General features: G+C 40.8%; 2 protein-coding genes across 2 annotated transcripts; both read left to right on the forward strand.

Moving 5' to 3' along the window:
• Positions 1 to 1,425: 1,425 nt before the first annotated feature.
• LOC310992282 (cilia- and flagella-associated protein 100-like) lies at positions 1,426 to 6,533 on the forward strand (the record flags this gene model as incomplete). The annotated part of the gene is made up of 16 exons (XM_083980303.1): positions 1,426 to 1,441; positions 1,909 to 1,980; positions 2,057 to 2,128; positions 2,217 to 2,320; positions 2,463 to 2,685; positions 2,802 to 2,866; positions 3,016 to 3,179; positions 3,312 to 3,392; positions 3,549 to 3,733; positions 3,838 to 3,922; positions 4,157 to 4,199; positions 4,961 to 5,115; positions 5,470 to 5,599; positions 5,726 to 5,928; positions 6,126 to 6,219; positions 6,408 to 6,533. 16 exons carry the CDS (start codon positions 1,426 to 1,428, stop codon positions 6,531 to 6,533), a joined length of 1,818 nt encoding a protein of 605 aa, XP_083836429.1.
• A 1,452-nt stretch (positions 6,534 to 7,985) lies between these two features.
• Positions 7,986 to 18,818, forward strand: ap1ar (adaptor related protein complex 1 associated regulatory protein). Its single transcript, XM_083980761.1, has 10 exons — positions 7,986 to 8,191; positions 10,394 to 10,442; positions 10,523 to 10,549; positions 11,483 to 11,514; positions 11,619 to 11,715; positions 11,895 to 11,993; positions 12,780 to 12,841; positions 13,533 to 13,606; positions 13,742 to 13,864; positions 16,427 to 18,818. Exons 1-10 carry the CDS (start codon positions 8,121 to 8,123, stop codon positions 16,696 to 16,698), a joined length of 906 nt encoding a protein of 301 aa, XP_083836887.1. The 5' UTR covers positions 7,986 to 8,120; the 3' UTR covers positions 16,699 to 18,818.
• The last annotated feature ends 2,828 nt before the right edge of the window (positions 18,819 to 21,646 follow it).

Here is a 21,646-nt window from a genome sequence, read left to right on the forward strand (position 1 = left end):
CTCTGTTTTCTAACTTTGCCAAATGTTCTTTGGCCTTGCATCAAACCAAAGTTACAAAGCTTGTTTTTATTGTATTTGATGTATTTTTTCAACACACCACTGATGCTGCCTGTGTATCAAAGTGTCTCATGGCAGCAGGATCAGATGGTAGCCTACAGACACACAGACTCAAAAGCAGCTAGCCTAAATATCAAAAGTTGTGCAGTGAAAGTTGCAATTGTGTGTTTAACACAGTAGACTTTAACACTCTTCCAGAAAGGATAGACACTTTTTCTGACAGAGTTTCTGATTTGTGAAACCTTTATGAAAAGGCAAAAAAGGGAACATTTCACAGTTTTGTCTGGATCTAGACCACATTAGACTCGATCAAAAACCGCAAAGATCATCCCAATGAGGATAGATTTTTTTTTTTTGCATTCGCACAATTATGGTAAAGGTTTCACAAATCAGCAACAGTGATTAAAAATAATTTTAACTTTTATGGAAAAGCTGTAACGTATGTTGAACACACGAGCTGCAGCAAACCGAGCTGTCGCGTTGTGCAGTGAATATGAAGCAGAACTTTACAGGGGGGCAGTGAAGGCAGCAGTTACCATGACAACAGTACACAAATTGAGCGGCCTGCAAGAGAGGAGTGAAGTTGTGTTCTTCTCGCTCGCTGCTTGTTCTGTGAATGAACATCATTATCAGACGGTAGGTTACTTTTGTCTCAGCAGGTTTAATGTTGGAAGTGTCTTACACTGTTTTCTGTTTGCCAATTCAAACAGTGGTGCTCGGCTACAACCGGTTTTTACTTACACAAACCGAGGATATCATAACTTTAGCTAGCCTCGGTACGAAATTATTTGGAAAAGTGACCGTGTACATATTTGTTTTAATTGAAAGGGCATTAAAATAAACTTTGACAACATGTCCTCCTCCAACAAATGGGACTGCAAGTTTAACATATCCAGGATAACTCTGAGTTATCTGGGTTGACTGAACCACACTGACGGTCCTGTAGGACGCAGGTTCACCTGGTCATGCTACGTTCAAGTGTAATAGGCGAAGTTGGTCATTACGAGCAACATCTCCTGAACCACTAATAATGTAGGTCTGAGAATACACGACGCTGATGCCTGCAGGAGATTTCAGGTACAACCGTGTCAGAAGTGATACCAGCAAGGTGAAATGTGTACAGTATGAGCTGCAGGGATTGTAAAAATCTTTGTTCAATTGGCAGTATAATAACAATATATTTATTTAGTGTGATACATTTTCCATGTAGCTTTAAAACAGAGACACGTGCAGCAAATATTTTTTTTGAAATGTGCTGTTATTATTGTTTTGATCCTGTCTGGCTCCTCTGTTTTTCCAGGGATATGATTGATCAGTATTTTTTGATCTGATGCTCCGGAGCAGGTGAGGAGTTCAGCATCAGTTACCATGGTGATTTACTCTGGTAACAAGTGTGCCGCTGTCATAAGACTGAGAATCCAGAATTAAACCTAAAGTTAGCTGGATAACCTTAAGTCCTACTTAAAAAGATTACATACATTTAAAGTCCATGGCCAAAGGAGGAGGAGGTTTTAGCCTGATTTGGCCTAATTGTGCGTCTGATTAACATTTTTACAGATCAGCAAATAAAACATGTGAAAACATAATAATAATGACAATGATAAACACATTGCAGATATGTGTCTTTGGAGAGGACCTCGGAGGAGTTAAAGGTTGACAGTGAGGCAGACAGGAGCATCCAAAGCTGAGGAGTCCTTCTGGTCCGAAGGTGAGAACAGCTTTGACACCCCTCGTTAGCTGGTGGGATCCAGGTTTAGTCAGTTTTGGTTTGGAGCCAGATTTGCCTTAAAGAAAATGTGTTTATGTGGAGACATACTTTGTTTTCATTTGTTTTCTCTCTGTGACCTCCAGCAAAATTCACCACTGAGCCAGTGCAGCATCGGATGCCAGAGGACACCTCAAAGATGTCATCATCACAGCCCAGTAAGCTTCTGTGACAAGTGTTTCACACACAATGAACAATTCAAACTGACTCGATGATATTTTATCTTTACAACAGGAGGCCCACAGATTTCTTCAGGCAGCATTGTTGTTTCAGAAACAGAAAGTGCTGCCAAATCACACAAACAAGGTAGAGTGGGCAAATCTAGAAAATAGAGACAAACTATAAGAAACTGCATGCTCTCATTAGTTTTTTGTTTTCACTCCATTGTGTGTAGACATGAGGAGAAAGAAGAAGGAAGTACGACAAAGTCCATTCAAAGTGCCAGATGGTAAAAGCATCTTTCGACTGAGCGTAAATGAAAAAGAGGAGCAAAGAGAGGTTGGTATGAGTGTCAGTGCGTTTATAGAAATAAATTGTTTTACATCCCTGCATGACTTTTTGCGTGACTCAGTGTTCGCAAGAAGCGAAAAATTGATTGTTGCTGTGTTGAAGTCATGCTGCTGTGCTCCTCCGTGCCCAGGAGATGCGGAAATTCCTGGCTTTGCCAATTGATAAGAAGACGACCCACGCTGCACGAATGATGGCCAAGATGAAGAAAGATTTGGTGGGAAAACTGGGGGAGGAGGAGGAGGCGGCGGTGGAAAAGGAGAAGATGAAGAATCTGAAACAAATGAAAAGTAAGACAACTTTCCCCAAACCAACACAAGGCAGACATGAGCTGAGGATGGCCATGATGAAAAGAGGTAAGAGAGAGAACAGAGGTAACTTGTCCAGTTTTGTAAAGGTGCTACTTGTGATTGTGAAACAGCCATCGGATGACTAATTTACTAATTTCACTGATTACTATTGTAATCCCCAGAAAACCTCACAAAAGACAGCAAGCATGACTTAATCTCCATGGAACGGCAGAAGGCTGTGTTGGAGGTAAATGATGTCTCCCTGAACCACTCGTTAGACAATAATCTGACTATTACACAAATGTTTTGTTGGTCAGCGTGTGCTGCCTTCACCACCATTGACAATTCTGGTTCTTCAATTATCTCCATCGCACCACCCTGTCCTCCCTTATTCAGTTATCAATATTGACGAAGAGGGGCGAGATTTTAAAGATGGACATGGCCATTGCGAAAGAAGAGAAACAACTGAGTAATCTTGAAAGGATCATTGCAAGAGACAATCTCATCTTTGAAGGGTTTCTCAGAGAGAATGAGAAAAAGTCTGTCGAAGCCAGAACATTGTAAGTATTAACATTTGAAACGGTGACTGACATGATATTGTTACTAATGATTAAACCGTGTGTTCTGAACTTTAGTTTAACAATCGTATGGGGTTTAGTCACATTGCAAATGCAACTTGTCTCTGTTGTCAGTTTTGAACGGGAAGCCAAGTCCAAACAGGAGAAGAACACAGAGATCAAGAAAGTGACTGCTGAAATAGGCACCATAAAGAGGTGACGCTGATGATTTCATATAAGTGGTTGACCATGTTTTATCTGAATAAAAGTAAAATACTAAATACTGCAGAAAACTTTCAATTTAATATGAGAAAGTTGGAATCTGGCAGTGTTGTGTCATCTGGATTTAAATCTGCTCTTCCTTCTTCATAGTGAAATCGCCAAGTTTGAAGAAATCCTGATAGACTACAAGAGATACAAAGACCTTCTGTTCAAGCTGTCTCCTCCAGAGTGGCAGGAGGCCCAGAAAGCTAAGGCTTTGAAAGCTAAAGTCCCGTCTAACAAAGAGACACAGGACTGGCAGGAAAGGAAGTCTGAGGACTCGGCAATTAGGAACGGCAAGTCCTTCGTTGTCATATAGTTAATTGTCATTATCAATATTATGGTGAGCAATGGTAGTATCATCATCAATGGTCTCATTTGAAACATAACATGTGCACAGATCTGGAGACTAAAGTGTCCAGTCCATGTAAAGAGCTGCCCTCCATCACAGAAAGCAGGCTGCCATCGGCCCACTGCGACACAGTGTGAGGACCAACACACTCAGCTCCATCACACTACTGACCACTCTCTTCCTGCTTAGTATCAGTCTGTTGGTATCTTGTTATACACCTTTAGATGGTCATTTGAACATATTTTCACACATCATCTCCTGTTGTGGCACACACACTGATAGGATCATTTTGAACACCTAGCAGAAAAATCATTTGAAATCCTGTTCACATGCTGCTGCAAAAAACCCTGCAAACTCTGTCTTTCAGGATCACAAATTCTAACGTGGACGAGGACGGCTCAGAGTACGAGGTCAGCTTTTAACTGAAACTACTTGCAGGGATGCGAACAAGTCGCTTTTCGGCAAAAATGGCCGTTTTAATTTGAAAATGGGTCACCTATGAGATTCATGTAGATCCGATGAGAAAATATTTTGGGGGGAGCTCTGCCACGTTTGAAGGGTGAAGGAAGCACATGTGGAAAGACGTCACCTCAGAGATGTAGAATGTATATTATAGAAGAGAAACACACATTTCAGGACCTATGACTTGTATCATCAGAACAGACAAATGTAATCACAAAAGGCTGAAAATCACATGTCTGTTGGGATTATACAAATCAGCAGTGTAAAGTAGAGTTGTCAAGATGTATGCAGTAATGAATTATAGCATATTAATATACCCATCACTCCTATTATTTCCAATGTACAGGTGCATCAGAATATCCTGGGAAAGTTCATTAAGGCCTATGTCGGTAATTCAATTCAAAAAGTGAAACTAATACATTATATAGATCCATTACACACAGAATGAAACATTTCACGTCTTTATTCAATTTATTTTAATAGTAATAATTATGGCATTTAAAAACATTTTTTAAAAACTGAATACTCAATACTTGGTTGGGGCTATTTGATTTGAACTACCGGTACTGGAAATTGACTTTTCCATGATATAATAAGTCTCTTTTTCTGGTCCTGACCTGTTTGCATCCCTGTATTTGTCTTTTAATATTATGTTTTTATTTGAAATGCTGTACACGCATGTCTCCCACTTTGTGTAACTTCTCTGCAGGATGAGCCAGACCTGTACTTCACTGATCCCCAGCAGCTTCTGGATCTGGTGACTGAGCTGACGGAGCAGAACTTGTCCTTGATTCAGAATTCGACGAGGGTGGAGGTGACGATGGAGGGGCTTCGACAGACCGTGGAGACGACCAGGAGGAAGATGTAAGCATCGTGTGTTGAGGCTCGGAGGATTTTGGCATTCTCCATTTTCACCTGTTGTCTGTCTCTAAAACCTTTTGCACGCCACTCTGACATTACGGAATCTGTTTTTTTTAAAATTATAAATTCCCTTTCACTGCGATAGTCGAGCAAAAACAATTCAATCAGAAAATGGAAGGTAAAAATAAAAACATTTTAAGAATTCAGGTCCTTTTACTCACTTAGTGAACTTAAAAAAAAAAAAAAGATTTCCAGACTTATTCTTATTCTCTCAGTTTCTCCATACAATATTCATTTCTTCATTGCCTTCTCTTTGTCACATCCACCCGATGCCAATGATTCTTCTTGTGTCTGTAGTGAAAAGGAGGAGGAGCAGCTAATGCTACAGATAAATGACCTAACTCAAAGAATCAACGGTGAAAAGATGAGAGGCAACAAGCTGAAACAGAAGGTGCAGCTCCATGTCTCACTGAGCACAGAAGACCAGGTGAGCACAAAATATGTTAAATATTTATTCCAATCACTTTTCACATATGCACGGATCTCTGTGTTACACAAACCTTTTCAGTGTGTGCTCACGTTGACGGTCTGAGTGTCTTTCTGCTGCTGACAGGATCTGATGCTCAATGCTCTGGGCGACAAGGTGGCAGAGGTGCACTCCAGCTGCGTGGACGGCAGGATGACAAACCTCAGCACCTTGGAGAAGCTCGTCAGTATAGAGAACCGTATATCTATGCTGCTGCAGGGCCTTGAGAGCATCCCTGAGAAAACCTTGGACATGATAAAGAGGATAAAGGACAGTGAGAGGAGGAGCAGGTATGTCTCAGTGACCATACTTCCCTTCTATCACTGGAAGAAAAAAAAAGTGTGACCAATTCAAGCCTTTTGTGAAGATAAATGAGTTTCCTGCATGCCAGGCTTGTTTTGCTTTTAATATATTCTTTCCAAGATAAATAAAACATGCAGTAGCTATGTTATTTAAAACTCCCCCCTCTTTGTAAATCATGGTGCAGGGAGCGGGAGGAAAAGCTGAGAGAGCAGAGGGAGAAACAGAAGGAGAGGATGAGGAGGTATATGGAGAGATCCATGGCTGACTCCAAGAAAATTGTAAGTCATTTTTTTCACAATTCCTTCGACTTATACCATTCTTCAATTTTGCATTATTGAATAAAACTATTTTATTTCAGTAAAGTATCACTATCTAAATTGGATGGGCACCTGAAACTGAATTTCCACTAGAAGTGACAAAACTACCTCCTTTTTTCATGCTCATGCTCTGACCCGTTTTCTTTCAGACTGGGAGAAAGCTTATGCCCAGATGCATGCCTGTTGCCACGAAAGTCAGAGTCAGCAATGTGGACATCATCCCTGCTGAGGACGAGCTCCATGCCTACCTCTTCACCGCTGATGAAATAGAGTAAAGAAACAAAGCTTGGGGGCTTTGTTTCTTTACTCTATTTCAGAAAACAGAAAATTATGTTAAATGTTAAAAATGCAATCAGTCTCAATAGCGAATATAACTTGTAATTGTACTAAACTCTTCTGATCTCTGTCTGAGGATAAAGAGAACCAGATCCAATTCTGGCCGTTCTTTGGTGTGAAAACAACCCATACAATCTGATTTCTTTTGTAACATTTTTAGCGTGTTGACTTTTCAAATGGATTTATATCAGTAAGTGTAATTCATTTCTTAAAAAATAAAACAAAACTTAAAGAAACAGAAAACAGTTTTTTGTTTTTTAATTTGTTCTTTACTGCATATTATCAACCAAAGTATTTAAAACTAGGTCCACCTTAGCAACATTATGCTCACAGTCACAGACTGATGCATAGCGTATCTGGTTGGTAGCCTTCTCTGGTTTCTCTGCGCTGTGGGTGACAATCAGTTTTTCTTGACACCTTGGAGGCCCCTGTATGCAGTTATGCAGTGCATACAATAACATTGTGCATACTACTGTATGTGTTGTCATCACAGACACAACAGGACTTCTGCAACTGTTAATGAAGAAATCTTCAACTCAAGTAATGTTACACAATTTTATATATGACAGAATTGTAAATGCATGAATGAAATAATAAGTAAGGTTACACATCGGTATTAGTGATGAAAGTTATTGTGATATAACTTCAGGGGCCAACTTTCTTCAAAACCTGGTCCTTTATTTTCAATCCTACATTGTTGCGTTGTACTTGGACTTCAGTAGCCTAAAGCAGTGGTTCTCAAAGTGGGGTCCGGGGACCCTCAGGGGTCCTTGAGAGGGTACAACTTTTTTTAAATTTTTTTTTAATGAATTTTACTTTTTTAACGGAAATATTACCTTTTTTTTACGGAAATATTACATTTCTCTAAATTTTTCCAAAATGTCACACCACTGGCCCTAATTTGAACATACTAAAAAAAAAAAGGAACGATATTCACTCTCAGAACAAATATTTGTGTATTTTTGGTGTTGGTTTCAAAATTTGGTCCAATGGGTGGTCTGTGGTCTAATTTGTCTCAGTTTAGGGGTCCTTGATCTAAAAAAGTTTGAGAACCACTGGCCTAAAGCATACAAGTATTAGAGTAAAACTTAAAATCGGTGCCGATTCACAAATGAATCAAGTAAATGAATAAGTTTCTTGTTAATTCAGTAAAAAAACAAAACGAAAAAAAACAGCAATATGATGCAATGTTTCTTGCAGGTGTTAAAAACCAGTCTCTCTCAACCATACAGTCAGTCTATGGTCTCAACCTGTGCCAGAAGCTCAACTGACTGAGGCAGTTTGCGGATCAGCAGCTTGACTGATCCAACACTCGGCGGCGCTGTTGAGCATTTAGGTCTGGCCTGATCGTCGTCGTCAGCCGGAGAGGAAGGAGGATGAGGAAGTGGCCGGTGAGGGGGACTAGGAGGACTGACTGGACCTGGAGATGTAGCCGCCACCAGCAGCAGCAGCAGCAGCAGCAGCAGCAGGGAAGGATGCACCGGCAGCTGTCAGGCAGCTAGGGACCCGCACTACTTGACAATGCGATGGGAAACTGCTGGGCTCAGTGTGCCGGGCTCTTCAGGCGGGAGGCCAGCAGGATCCAGAGAGGAGGCGGGTAGGTGAAACATGACTTCAGACGGGGAGCTAACTACCTAGCATCTAAAGAAACCAGCCAGCGTATCCGGTTACGGTGCTAACGTGAGCTAACAGTTGGTTAGCCGGGGGCTGAGACCACCACCACAAGACCCCGAGACTGTCTGACAGCTGCGGGTGTTAGTCTGGAGGCGAGGGTGTAACACAGAGGGGTAATAAACAACTGACTGACTGGGTACTATCATGGTGCTGTGCGGCTCCACCTGCAGACAGACAGACAGACAGAGCCAGCAGGAACAAGACCCCACCCCTATTGTCACCAGACTGGACAGAGGGCAGCTCTGTCCGAGGAGGGCTGGGCTCTTTGACATTGCACACTCACACAGTGTTGGGCACGTTGCTTTTAAAATGTTATGACTTACAGTTACTAGTTACTTTCCCAAAAAAAGTAACCGAGTTAGTTACTGATTTACTACATTATAAAGCTAACTAATTACCAGGTAAAGTACCTATTGCGTTACTAAATGAAAATAAAATGCACAAATATGTCAAATTACATGGACTCGCTCGCCCCCCTAACCACAACCATGACCTCCTGTTTATCTGGAACTAACCAACTCACCCAGTACTCCTCCGCACAGACAGGCTCCGAGGAAACTGTTACTTTTTTTTGATTAATACATTGAAAAAAGTAGCGCCCTTAGTAACGCCTTTATTCCCATCACTGCACTCACACCTGGACCTCCTAGTTCAGTATGATTGAATGCCTGAGTCCCGGTGCACACAGTGGGTCTCAATAGTCTGTTAATTCCACACAGCCATGTCACCAAATACAAGGTTAATAATTAATGTTGTAGTGCTTTGTTAAGATTAGAGAAGGCCAGCTCTCCTGCAGCAACAAGCTGGCTCATGCTCAGTCACCACCACCACCCAATTTAACCTGACAAAGACACAATAAAGTTATCATCTGGGAATGGACATTTTGAAACCTCATTATAAAACATATAAAGACATGTTGCCTGCTCCCATTACAGTAGGTCAGGCTGTGACACTGTAAGAACAACTATGTTCACTGGAGCAATAAAATGATTTAAAGTGAAGAACAGAGAGTGTATGAGGTTGAATTTCTTAAATGAATCATAAAGTTGGTTCACCATGTCAGCTGTGTTACCGCTTCCTACGGCCTGACAGAGGTAAAACACCTGCTGCTGTGTCTATTTTTAGAGCAGTAGACCCGTTCATTGAAGCCCTCTTGACACATCAGTGGAGGAAAATCACAGGTGTAATCATTAACATTAATTAGAGCAGCATGTAATTTAGAAGAGCTCGTTGTAAGGTCCTGATGTCATTAGCTACACCTGTGCTTCTCCTGCTGTGTATGATTCAATATTAAAGCAATTGTCCACACGCAGTATATGACACAATCAGATTCATTAATTTAGCTGCTTAGTTGTGTATTTAGAGCAGGTCACTGGTGTGTGGGTTGACTCTAACATTACAGCACATGCTTCGCTCTGTAAACTTAAGCAGTGGCACGTCTGTGTCAGTAATGTGGACCAGACAGATGGAGTGGACATATGTAACAGTGGACCGACTGCTTAAAAACAGAAAATATTATTCTCGACTAAACTGCGTTAGAGATAGGAAGCTGCTTTTAAGAATGAAGTTATTGCTGTGGCCTTTTGATAAACACATACATTTCCTTTTATTTATTTGTTCTCGCTGTCACCTTTAATGTAGCTAAACTAACGAAGAAACATGTCTCTGCATCAGAAAAAACAATACAGGATTTCCATTTGCATGATGGACATGTTTCCAAAGCCTTTAAACTGAATTATCCAGCATTGTCCTATAAAAGGCTCTCTTAAGTAGAGGAGGATTCATCACAGGTTGTCAAAGGTTGTGTACTGTGTAATATAATACAATATATTGTATGTGTGTGGCAACTGTTACTGAGGAGCAGTATTCATTCAAGTGTGCAATGATTTGAGCCTGTTGATGTTGTCTCCATTTGCTTGATGAACCGGAGCCAGTGATCCACCACAAACACTGGGTGTATCCTTCAATTGTGCCTACTCAATCAATCCCTTCCCCTAGAGTCATTACTCATGTTGATGTTAATCTCAGAGGCATACAGTGTGATCATCATACAGCTCCTGCATGCAATATTACAGCAGCCCAGTTTAAATATTTAAGATGCGTGTTCTCTGATTTATTGTTACAGATCCAAATATTTCCGAAGCAGCACCACAGGGGAGCATTATACAATAGAGGTATGAGTCACACATTTACTAGAGCTTTTTTATTTTATTCATTATGATGCTGTTTCTGACTGTGTCTCTTTATTTTACAGTTTGAAAACCTGGTAGAGAGTGATGAGGTAGGTCCGATCACCTTTATGCGGAGGTTCCCTCAGTATCTAAATAAGTTTTTGGAGATGATTGTGTGAGTTTTTTTTTCCTCAGCTCTATTATTGTTCTATTGCTTGAAACTAGGGATGTGTCACGATTACAGATTTTCTAGGTACGATTATTGTCAGAGAAATAATCACGGTATTACGATTATCATGATTATTATGCATCAATTAATTTCAAACACTATTAATGTGTAAAATCAAATATAGTCAAAATATAATTACATTAGTAATTATTTACACAAGGTATCTATTAAAATATGACCAATTATTAAAGTGTTTGAAATATAAAAGTCCTTAATTAAAAAGTTAAGTTTTAATCTTTTTTTTAATTATTATTACAAATGACACTGTCTCTAGCATTTAAATTCCTACCAATTCAATGTTACATATGGACCAGTACCTGTGCATTTACCTTTACTTTGGTGCACATCTGCCAATACGGTTCTGACATAATCTTTTTTTGGAAAGTGACGGTATTTAGGAATCTTTGCGATCAATTAATTGTGGCGTTTAATACCGCGATTAATTGTGAAAACAAGTAATTGTGACATCCCTACTTGAAACCCAATGACATTGTAAAAGATTGAGTGAGTGTTTTATAGGACATCTAGTCTAATTAAAAGCCACATTATGGTGGTTCTCCCAGGATCCCTTTTACTTCCAGACTCCCATCAGACTTTCCTGAAGAAAGCCACTCTCCAGTGATGGATAGAAAATGATGGGTGCACCCACTGCGCACCCATCGCTGTTACATGGCTGTCTTCCATTATTCCCTCCAAGCCCCATAACTCGATTACTGTCTGCAGAGTCCCAGACTGGTAGCACTTTATCTGAAGATGTGTTTTACACCGGAATCCAACGCTGTATGTTCACATCTCTTTGTTTGTTGCATTGCAGGGGGAAGCAGAAAGCCCGCAGCCCTGCCCGAGGTCAGAGGTCTCCTGACTAAAAAAAAAAAGATCACGAGTTGTTTGATTTAAAAACAAGAACAACAACAAAAACCTTACAGTATGTTGCTTTTTTCTTTCATTAGGCCGATCAGTGAAGATGAGATCAAACACCTCAGAGAGCACCGCTACACTGCGCTCTCGGACAGGCAGGTCCTGATAGACCAGAAGATCCAGGCGGAGGTAAGTCACAGTGTCACAACGCTTCTGTAGAGGGATCCATCTTTGTTAGATTAAAAGCTCCCATCATTTCATTTACTTTTTAATTAATTTGTTTTTTAATTTGCTGCATTGTTTTTTCTGTTTTTGTAATTTTCTGTTCTGTGCTTTGTGTTTGTTTCATTTCTGTTATTTCTGCTCAGTTAGAGGCACAAGAGGAGAAGTTAAGGCTAGAAGAGGAGGCTAGAAATGCCGCCCAGCGTGAGGCCGCCAGGTTGGCACGTGAACGAAAAGTGAAGGAGGTGAGGCGGCACTGAGCGCTCTCCCTTCTGCCATGTTGACTTACTGCTTGGCTAAACAACCCTCTCCTCTAACCTCCTGGCCCTGTACAGAGGCTCCCCCCAGCATTTCAAGCACTCAGCCTTCTGTGTCTCAAAGGACGCAGCGATATCTCTCTGTTCACTTTTCTTTATGTGCTCATTAACCTTTCTCTCTTACTTTAAGTCGGGGAAATTGTTGTCGGTGCTTCATTTATCCGGAAAAAAGTTTTGTGGCATTTGTAGCAAAAGACGTCACATTTGTTTAGTTGGACACTTCAGGGTGGAATAATTCCCAACAGATGATGCATAATACACAGTCACAGACACAAGACTGGCTCTGGATCTCTCCCAGTTCCTCTCATGAATTCAAACAGTGAGAGGAAAGATGCTTCAAAAAACAGCATCACTTTGCTGGGCTTTTACTGTCACAATCACAGTGAGATATGGGCAGCGGGACCATAACAATATTGCAACAAGAATTTTGGTCTGTATCATAGTTTCTATTTCCTCTTCAGTTTAATGAGTTTTATTATTATTATTATGTGATGTAATGAAAATTCAGATTCCTTTGTTCTTTGTGTCACGTTCCTCTGCTTCTTTGGTGTTTCTTTGTTTTGTTAAAGTTATTTGCCCATATGTTTTCTTGAGAGCACCAAAAACTATCAAGTGTCTGTTTTTAGTCAGTATAATAATCTGTCTGTGTTTCAATAGTAGGAAGATTGTCTGTTTAGTTTTTGTTGTATTGATCTATGGTGTTTTTGTTCGCAGCTGTCTGCCCAGAGGACACGGGGAAAAGCAGATGGCGCTGGCAGTGACACTCAGCAAAGAAAGTGAGTTACTTGAGTTCATCAGACAACAGAACGGTTGTTTGGCTGAGGACAAACTGCGGTCATGAGGCTCTCTATAGGCTTCAGTCGACATACCGAGCGGACAGTAGTCATGGATCTTCTCAGTAGTTTAATCTTTCGTCCACCTCTGTCTGCCACAGATGTAGAAATATTTGAACATTTCCAGCATCTGGTTAAATCACAGCTCTCTCAGATGGATGATATTACCATTTGTTGCTATTGGGCAGCAGCAATTCTTCTTTTTTTTCAGCTCTCAACAGAAACATTGATTTAATAACATGGGAGCTCGGTGTGCTCCTGCAGTCAGGCACTGTGTGGGCTGCAGAGTAGATATTGAAGCACTACAAAGTATCCAGTCTCAGAATCCAATGCTTAACAAATGTTCAATGTGCCCAGACAAGCACTGCAACTGCTCACAAGTCCTCATGCTTTGCAGCGGTAATGAAAGGAGGCAGCACAAACAACACTGAGCACAGTCTCAGATTTCATCTCCTCCAAATGTGAAGAACAGGTTGAAGTCGAAGCCTCAGTGAGATGCTTTATTCATGCCGGCTTGAGTTTAGGACAGATGATTTTTGTGCATTTATTCCTGTCTGTCCAACCAGTGTTTTGTGCTTTTTCTGTGTCAGTGAATGGACTGGGACTTGTGTTGATTCAGTGTGGTGTGTTTCAGACACGCCTCTGGGGAGGATTTTGATGTCTACCTCCAGAACGTAAAAGCCCAGTCTGAGGCTTTCAGGAGCAACAGTGAGTGACCTCCCAGCCTTAATTATATCCATTCTAATAATACACCCGTCTATTACTGTTGTGCTGATAAATGGACCATGATAAGGTAAAAGAGTTACCTACGCTCTGTTGTAATAATTGTCTCCTTGTTTCCAGGACTCCCCTCTGATACAAACGTGGTGACTCCCAACACAGAGTGCAGCTGGGACTTCACCACTAAGACCCGCTCCACCAACGACGACGGGACCTCACTGGACTTGGAGTGGGAGGATGAGGAAGGTGAGACTTTCATTTTCCCCATATAGGGAAGTTTTCTGCACCTAAGCTGTTACTTTTCCTGCCGACTGTTGCCTTTGGCTCCTCGGCGGCAAGGTTGAGGAAATATGTCCAATCCATCAAACTTTCATTCGGTCCAGACGTTCGATGGCACCGAGGGAGCAGGTTGGAGCTTTCTGTGCTTCTGAACCAGGGCTCCGTCTCTCAGCCAAGATTGATTCTGTTTCTCAGTGACACTGCAGCAAAGAGGAGGAGGAGGAGGAAGCAGCTTACACCTTATTTTAAACACACCAGCTCTCCTCTAATGTCCAGTGCAAATCAGCTGAAACACATAGACATACAGAACTGCAAAATCCAAATATGTTATAGGCTAAGCGGCTATATATATATAGGCTATATCAGAGGTTGCGCTAGACTTTTTCGTCGCCGGTCATTTTGACTGACGGGGTCATAAAAATTCCGTCATAATCTATTTTTACCGGTCACTTTAATTTTTTTTTTAAAATGATAATAATGCCATATTCAATCGCATTCAATTTTAATTCATGTTAAATTCATATCAAGTCCAAACAAATTGAACAGAGTAGGCCTATGCTCCGGAGCAGAGACTGCGTCAGAGCACATCTAACTGTGGGTCATCAGTGAATGCGGGGGTCACTTTCTGCCACTCAATATCTAAATACAACCTAAATACCTGATGATGACATCAGTTTTCTGTCAACAATCAACATGCTAACCCATGTGTTATACCAAAACATCCAAAGGAGCACGTTTTCACATAGGCACCGCATAGTGCACCGGCGTTAGCTCTCTCTCTCTCTCTCTCTCTCTCTCTCTCTCTCTCTCTCTGTGCCTCGCATCTCTCTTTTACGCACGCACGCAGTCATTGCGCATCACTGAAACAACTGAAGCTATAGACCACACAGCCAGATGCAGCACAAATTCAGACAGGACCAAACCCCACTCAGCTTTACGTGTTATAAACAATGCCACAGCGGGCAAAATACATTAAAAGAGGCTTAACGTTACCTTTAGAAGAGTTGTGTGCGGCGAGTGTGTGAAACGGTGGTGTCCTACCCCCACCGCTCTACCTGTACCGCTACGTAACTTAACAACAGCTGACTACTGTCGGCCCCTCGGATACTGCAGCTGAATCTCGCCCGTTAAATCATTATCGACCGTCATATTTGCACTGACACGACTCCCAGTCAACATTTAATCCACTTGTAATGTTTGGAGTTTGAATACTGCGGGAAGCTTTCTGTCTTCTTCTCTGTTGTTAGTGTGTGGCAGCACTAACAGCGCCACACACGCTCCACACAGGCCTAGAGGAGGTACAACAGCGTTTTCTACTGAGCGCACCAGCCAGCTGTGAGGTTGTTTTTTTTTTTTAAATCTAATTCTCACCGTAGTGACTTTGTGACATTGTATATGTTTTATATCGTTATCCACCGCTCCATTTATTGATTATCCGCCGGCTTCATTGTAAACAAATGCACATGGCCAGACGGCCATGGGTGTGAATTGCAATCTGTCAAAATGACGGATGGCCTCAAATTTTTTCCGTCACCGTTTTGAAAAAACGGTCAATGACGGAAAATATCCGGTTAACGCGACCCCTGGGCTATATATATGCTTTGTTGAAGGCAGGGGCACTGTGGCACCGTAAATGACTGCTTCTGTACTTTACAGCACAGGGTATATTTACATTTACTCCCTTAAAGGGATAGTTCAACATTTTGGCATATTGGCCCATTGCCATAATCCCTATGGTCATAGCAGTAGGTTCGTTACCTTTAATTGTCGGTGCTAGCTATTTTTGGAACAGCGGAGCAGAGCCGCGAGCTGCTCAGAGCTACGCTACGGAGGCTAATGGGATTTCTTGGTTTCCCTCATCAAACTCATCAAATACACAATCCAACAACTCCAAAACACTCTGGTGGACAAGTTGTGACCTGCACATTCACCACGCTGAGATAATAATGGAACATTAAGAGACAGAGTTGTTTTAGAGGAAAATTCATGCAAAACCGCTGATGCGCGTCCCCATCGGGAGCAGTTTTCCGGCAAGTAGTCTCTGCATTTTCCTTGAAAACAACTCCATCTCGTAATGTTCCTTTATTATCTCATAGCGTGGTGAATGTGCAGGTCACAACTTGAGTGTTTTGGAGTTGTTGGATTGTGTATTTGATGAGTTTGATGAGGGAAACCAAGAAATCCCATGAGCCTCCGTAGCGTAGCTCTGAGCAGCTCGCGGCTCTGCTCCGCCGTTCTAAAAACAGCTTGCACAGACAATTAAAAGTAACGAACCTGCTCCTAAAACTATAGGGATTATGGCAATGGGCCAAAATGTTGAACTACCTGTGTCTCCTGTAGTACAGCAGTGTAGGTCTTGAGGTCAGGCTCCGTAAAAGACATAAGGATAGAGTGAAGTTTGTTAAGTTTTAAATTTGGTGCAGAAAGTCAGGAACAGATCCCCCTGTGCTACCAGATTACCGCCCGCAGCCGTTTCTGACTCCATCGACTTCTGCTGTCAGAATGAAAGCTCGTGTCCTTGCTTTGTAGGAATCAATCGAGCACTTCCAGCCTGGGAGAGGTCTCGGACGGAGGAGGACATCCTGCGCGCAGCCCTGAGGCCCGGCGGCAAGCAGATGAACAGTGGCCCGACCTCGGCCTCCGAGGACTCCAACGCACTGGAGTGGGAAAATGATTTTGTGAGTACTCACCCAGAGGACAGTGCAAACACCGAATTTGAAGGGTTTGTCAATCCCGTCCTAGACACCCCCTCTGAGGACGCTTCGGACCGTGGCCTCAGGTCGGACAACCAGGACAGATAGTGTTCAGCACCAAAGGAGACGTTTGTCATGCCCTCTTCATGTCAAAGCTCACCAGCTTTTTGCCTCATGAAATCCATATGTACTTTCTTGCTCTTCATATTCTGTAATATGAGACTCTGATGCTGCGGTAATATGTTGTGGATCTCTACACTGCAACGCATTGTAGTGACATTTTTATCAAATACTCATTTTTCAGTGCCTTCATTTGCTAATTTAGCCGACCATTTTATGCATTGTAACACATCAGTTACATCAATTACCATTCAACACGTTGTTCAGTGAGAGCTGGTTTTCAATGCACAGGTACAGTAGTCATACATAAACCAGTATGTTGCCAAGTTACTTATCATTTCTTTATTGTGAAAGGGTACAGGACGCTGCTGTAGGAGCTGTGTATTATACTCACTGATAGAGACACTCAGTGTGACATCTCACAGGCTGTGGAGGGGGTGATCATGCAGAATCATTTACACAGTACTCGTTCTAAATGCCAGTGGAGGAATTAGTTCTCTGCTTTTGACCCGTCCTAACTATTTAGCAACAGTCGACAGTCACAGAGCAGTGCCTGGGGACTAGTGCACTGCCGAGGTCAGCGCCTTGCTCAGTGGTAATGGCAAAAATATTCCCGCATGTATTTTGGGACGAAACCCCCACATAAGCACAAAGACAAATCCAAACTACAGAAAAAAAACTCCTCACTGCCCTTCCTCTCTAACCTGTTTGAGTTTGTCCTCTAGATTTATGAAATGAATGCATGATGGCAAAAAAATGAACTGAATTTCACACTGAGATGCTGATGGAAAATATTAAAGTCAACCATTTTTAATGAATCGGTACAACGATAAAGCCGCATTTCCACATTTGAGACCGGACCCTAGATGGTTTCCTCTTCTTGTTTAGATGTTCTTTTGAATCATGGGATGCTTGCTTGGCCTATTTTTGTATAATTGTTTGTACAACAACAGCCTCAGACAAGGCATGCATTTCGTGAAGTGCTGTCAGTGCATGCACTCTGACAAGAAGGCTGTGCTCATTGCGCTGCAGCAGCTGCAGTGCTAAGTGAGTTTTTATACTTTGAATTCCTGTAACTGCAATTTGTGTATCTTCTGACATTTTAATAGGTCAATAAATTGTGCACCTAATGCGGAATTAATTTAAGCAGCCTCTAAATCAACTTCTAAACTTAATCATAAAGGTGTTAAGCTTGTTGGACTCTGCACCTTGTGTCCAGAAAAATAGAAAATTAAGAAGGCCAAGCATGAAAATATGTTTACAGTCCTTTTACAGTAAAATCTCAATAGTATTGTGTTTCTAAAAAAATACACATTCCATTAGTCCATGAGTGATCATCTGACATCAAGAGATCTTTTATAAAATAATACAATGAAGCACATACAGTGAGTGACTCATGTTCACAGGCCCTATGGTCTATTATATAACATCTGGGTTTGTAACTGACCTTTTTCAAAGATCCCTGGTCTTTTCCAGTTGTTGTCACCTCTGGTAATTACGATAATAACCAGTGCTCCACAATAATAAGAGAACATGTAAATAATGGAGGGGAAAAATCAATTTGATAAAGCTTTAATTTCCGGTCTTTGGATAGCATAATTTACCTTAAACAAGGAGGTTTTCATCCATGTCTGTTGGTTGGATTGTTTGGCAGCAACATTATGCAAAAACCACTGAACCAGTTTGCACCACACTTGGTGGAGAGATGCTGATCAGTAATGGCAAGACAGACACGTGTAGCACGAGACACGAGAGATATGCTCCACACTGAGTCCATATTCTAATTTTAATTTTAATTTCCTAAATCATGAGTCACATCCAAACAACACGGGTGGAACCAAAAAAAAGGTAAACTCAGTCTGACATACAGTTGGCTGAATTGAACAGAAGACAATCTTTACCCCAACTAAAAAAAAATCATTTTGTTTACAAGCTTCGAAAAAAGCTTTCTGATTGGTTGTTGGGCCCTGTGTCTTTTTTGAATGTAATAATTATTAATTTGATGTGATACGAAATCCAAACCAGTTACTAAAAAGCTTTCACAAATCTTAGTGCGATTGTTGTTCACTGCTAATAATGAAAGCAATATATTGTGGAGAGTTGAGATCTGAGGTACAGAGCTGCTCTCCCAGGGAATCTGCCCTACATGTTTCTCTAGTTCTTGTGCATCACGTTTTTACACCCTGACACTCAGTCGAGCATGTTGGGACAGGAGAGTTTCACACTGAATATATTTAACCTGCTTGAATCAGAGGTAGTTTACAGCTTGCACTCTATTGTGTGGATGTTTTTTGGTTTTAGAAGATGATTCACTTGAGTGAAGAAGAAACTGTGCACTACTGTTTGTGTGTAGACGAGACACAGGTTCATTTGCAGAGATTTGATTTCTTATTATTTGAGTGTGTGATTAAAAAAAAAAAGTTTTGTTTTTGAACACATTTCAATACTATGTGTTGTTGTTATTACATGATCTCTGGTTAACCACTGTCATTTTCTGAAAAAACAAACAAAAAAACCTGTATCTTAACATTCCTTGTCACACTGAGCCTAAGAAAAAAAAAATGTCTTGGACATCACATACATTCACTGTAAAGACCTGGTGTACATAGAGCACAGAGCACATTTATGAGTAGTTTAATTGGGCTTTTTAAAATACATAGTCATGTGAACTTTGTCCTCTGTAAAGTTTTATTTCTCAAAGGCTGGATGTTTGAATTTCAAACATGTACAAGATTCAAGGGCGACAAACCAAAGTAATAAGGGATTTTTGAGAATCACACAGGACACGTAAGCCAACACAGACTCACATTATTACAATAGAAATGACAAGGCTACTGTACAAGTTACACATTTCCAATACACATTAATAAATGGAGCCAGTAGGTGTAAGCTCTCCACTCAGAGCATGAGAAAACAGAGTACAAATCCTTCAGGTTCTGTGTGGCTGTCAGAAACCACCACTCATTTTCCCACTGCACTGAGTGGTGTGTGTGTGTCTTTGATTGTGATTTGTCATAGCTCAGAGATGTAAAACAGACACTGTTTGTGAAACTCTACGATCACCCACTAAAGCCTGTTTACTGTACAGATCATTATTTTTTATATAGAAGATGACACTGATTAATGGTTTCCCCACAGTAATGTGACATAGTTAAAGACAAACAACCGGTAATCCTCCTCATGATGTTGAATGTATTCATCTCTTCAAAGGCATCTCAAGTGCAGTTTTGAGGAACGCCGTGTTGCTTATTGTTTTCATGGTAAATGGTCAATACGTGAAAACTGAGCTGAGAAGTTAAGAGCTGATTGAGGAAAATTAAATAGGTATGGTGGCTTTTCACAAAACACAGGTCACAGTTGATGCAGCACGGACTCATGTTGAAAATCTAAAGCAGGACTTTTCACAACCAGCAGTTTGAAACTCAACTTTTCTTCTCAAGTTCATCTACAATGCTCCTCTGTCCATCTCTGTAAAAGTCCCCCTCACTAGTTGCTTCAATGTGTAGATACGTGTGTGGAGCAGAGATCTGTTAACTTCTTTCAAAACCAGATGTCTCCTTTTGCTGCAATGTGTTTAAAATACAACAATGATTCAACTTCCTGTCAGTCCATGATGGTGTTACTCATCAGCAGCTCCTGACAGGAAGTTATGTTTTATATATTTCTAGTTTTAATCACACTGCAGTTTAAAAGCTTAAAATGAATGAATCCATATCACAGTAATCACCCATTTGTCTATTGATCATTTCACTTTAAAGGATTTGTCACAAAACTGGTCTAAAATGGGCACATGAGTTTGGACTTTGACTTTTTTTTTCTTTTGGGGGGGGTATCTTTTCTTTCTAGGGTTACACCAAGAGTTCACAGCATAATTGTATAATGGCTTGGATGTCTTTGTAAATAAAAGTTGTCTTTGCTTATTTCCATTGCCATGGCATATTTGTCCTAAGAGATAAGGTTGTTGTGGATTGTTTCTTTTGTACAATAATGAGAAAAATGTATGATTAATAGTCATACTTCATGTAAAGGAAATGACTCAGTCTGATGACTTCAGTGTTGATCCAGCTCCAGTATGATGTGTGTTCATCCTCCTTAAACAAGACATCTGTATGACCAAAGGTTTACAGTATTTCATGTGCTTTGACTCGATCCTCAACCGAGGACCAAAGTATTTTTCAAAACATAAAGCTCAAATCTCTGAACAGTGACTTTGTTGTTCACAACAGATCAAAATTTCTCATTCATTTAAACAAATTGCATTGTTTAGAGGCATGCAAAATAGTAAAGCACAATTCTCTACAAATCTGCACAAAAATCATTTGTATATGTCTCACCGATCAAAACTGACCGGTTGATTCTCAGTGAGATTGTCAAACTCTTCACCCACACACACACACACACACACACACACACATGCATGTTTGTGCTATAAATGTCTATGACATGGAGTGTTTGTGACATCTACAGTGTTATGTAGATGACTGTGAAGAGGAACAAAGGTTTTGTTTGTTTGCTTTTTGAATTTGCTTTTTCGTAAGGATGTGGTCTTGTGTAATTTGTGACTATGGTGAAAAGGCATCTTTACAATTTGCCCATTTTGGCTCAATACTAGTACAAAAATGAAATTGTTTTAAAGACGTATGAAACTGTTATAACAATTACTCACAGTTTAGAGAAGGTAAAACTGTTTGGAAAAATCAACCAAAATGATTGAGAAAATCTGTTAAGGGCAATGTTCATACCGGTACATAGGTTTGGGAAGCATGGAAACTTGTGAGAATAAAACAGCGTAGCCTTCTTCATTTCACACAAAGAAGAGTTTTTCAATTACACTCGACTAGAATGATATGGGTGTAGTAGATGGAGAAAATCGACCAGATTTTCCACTGATGCTTACTGTAGTTACTGCTTGCTGTTTACCCAATTCATCACCAAT

The sequence above is a fragment of the Trachurus trachurus genome (genome assembly GCF_905171665.1).
Source record: "Trachurus trachurus genome assembly, chromosome: 10".
Classification (NCBI taxonomy): Eukaryota; Metazoa; Chordata; class Actinopteri; order Carangiformes; family Carangidae; genus Trachurus; species Trachurus trachurus.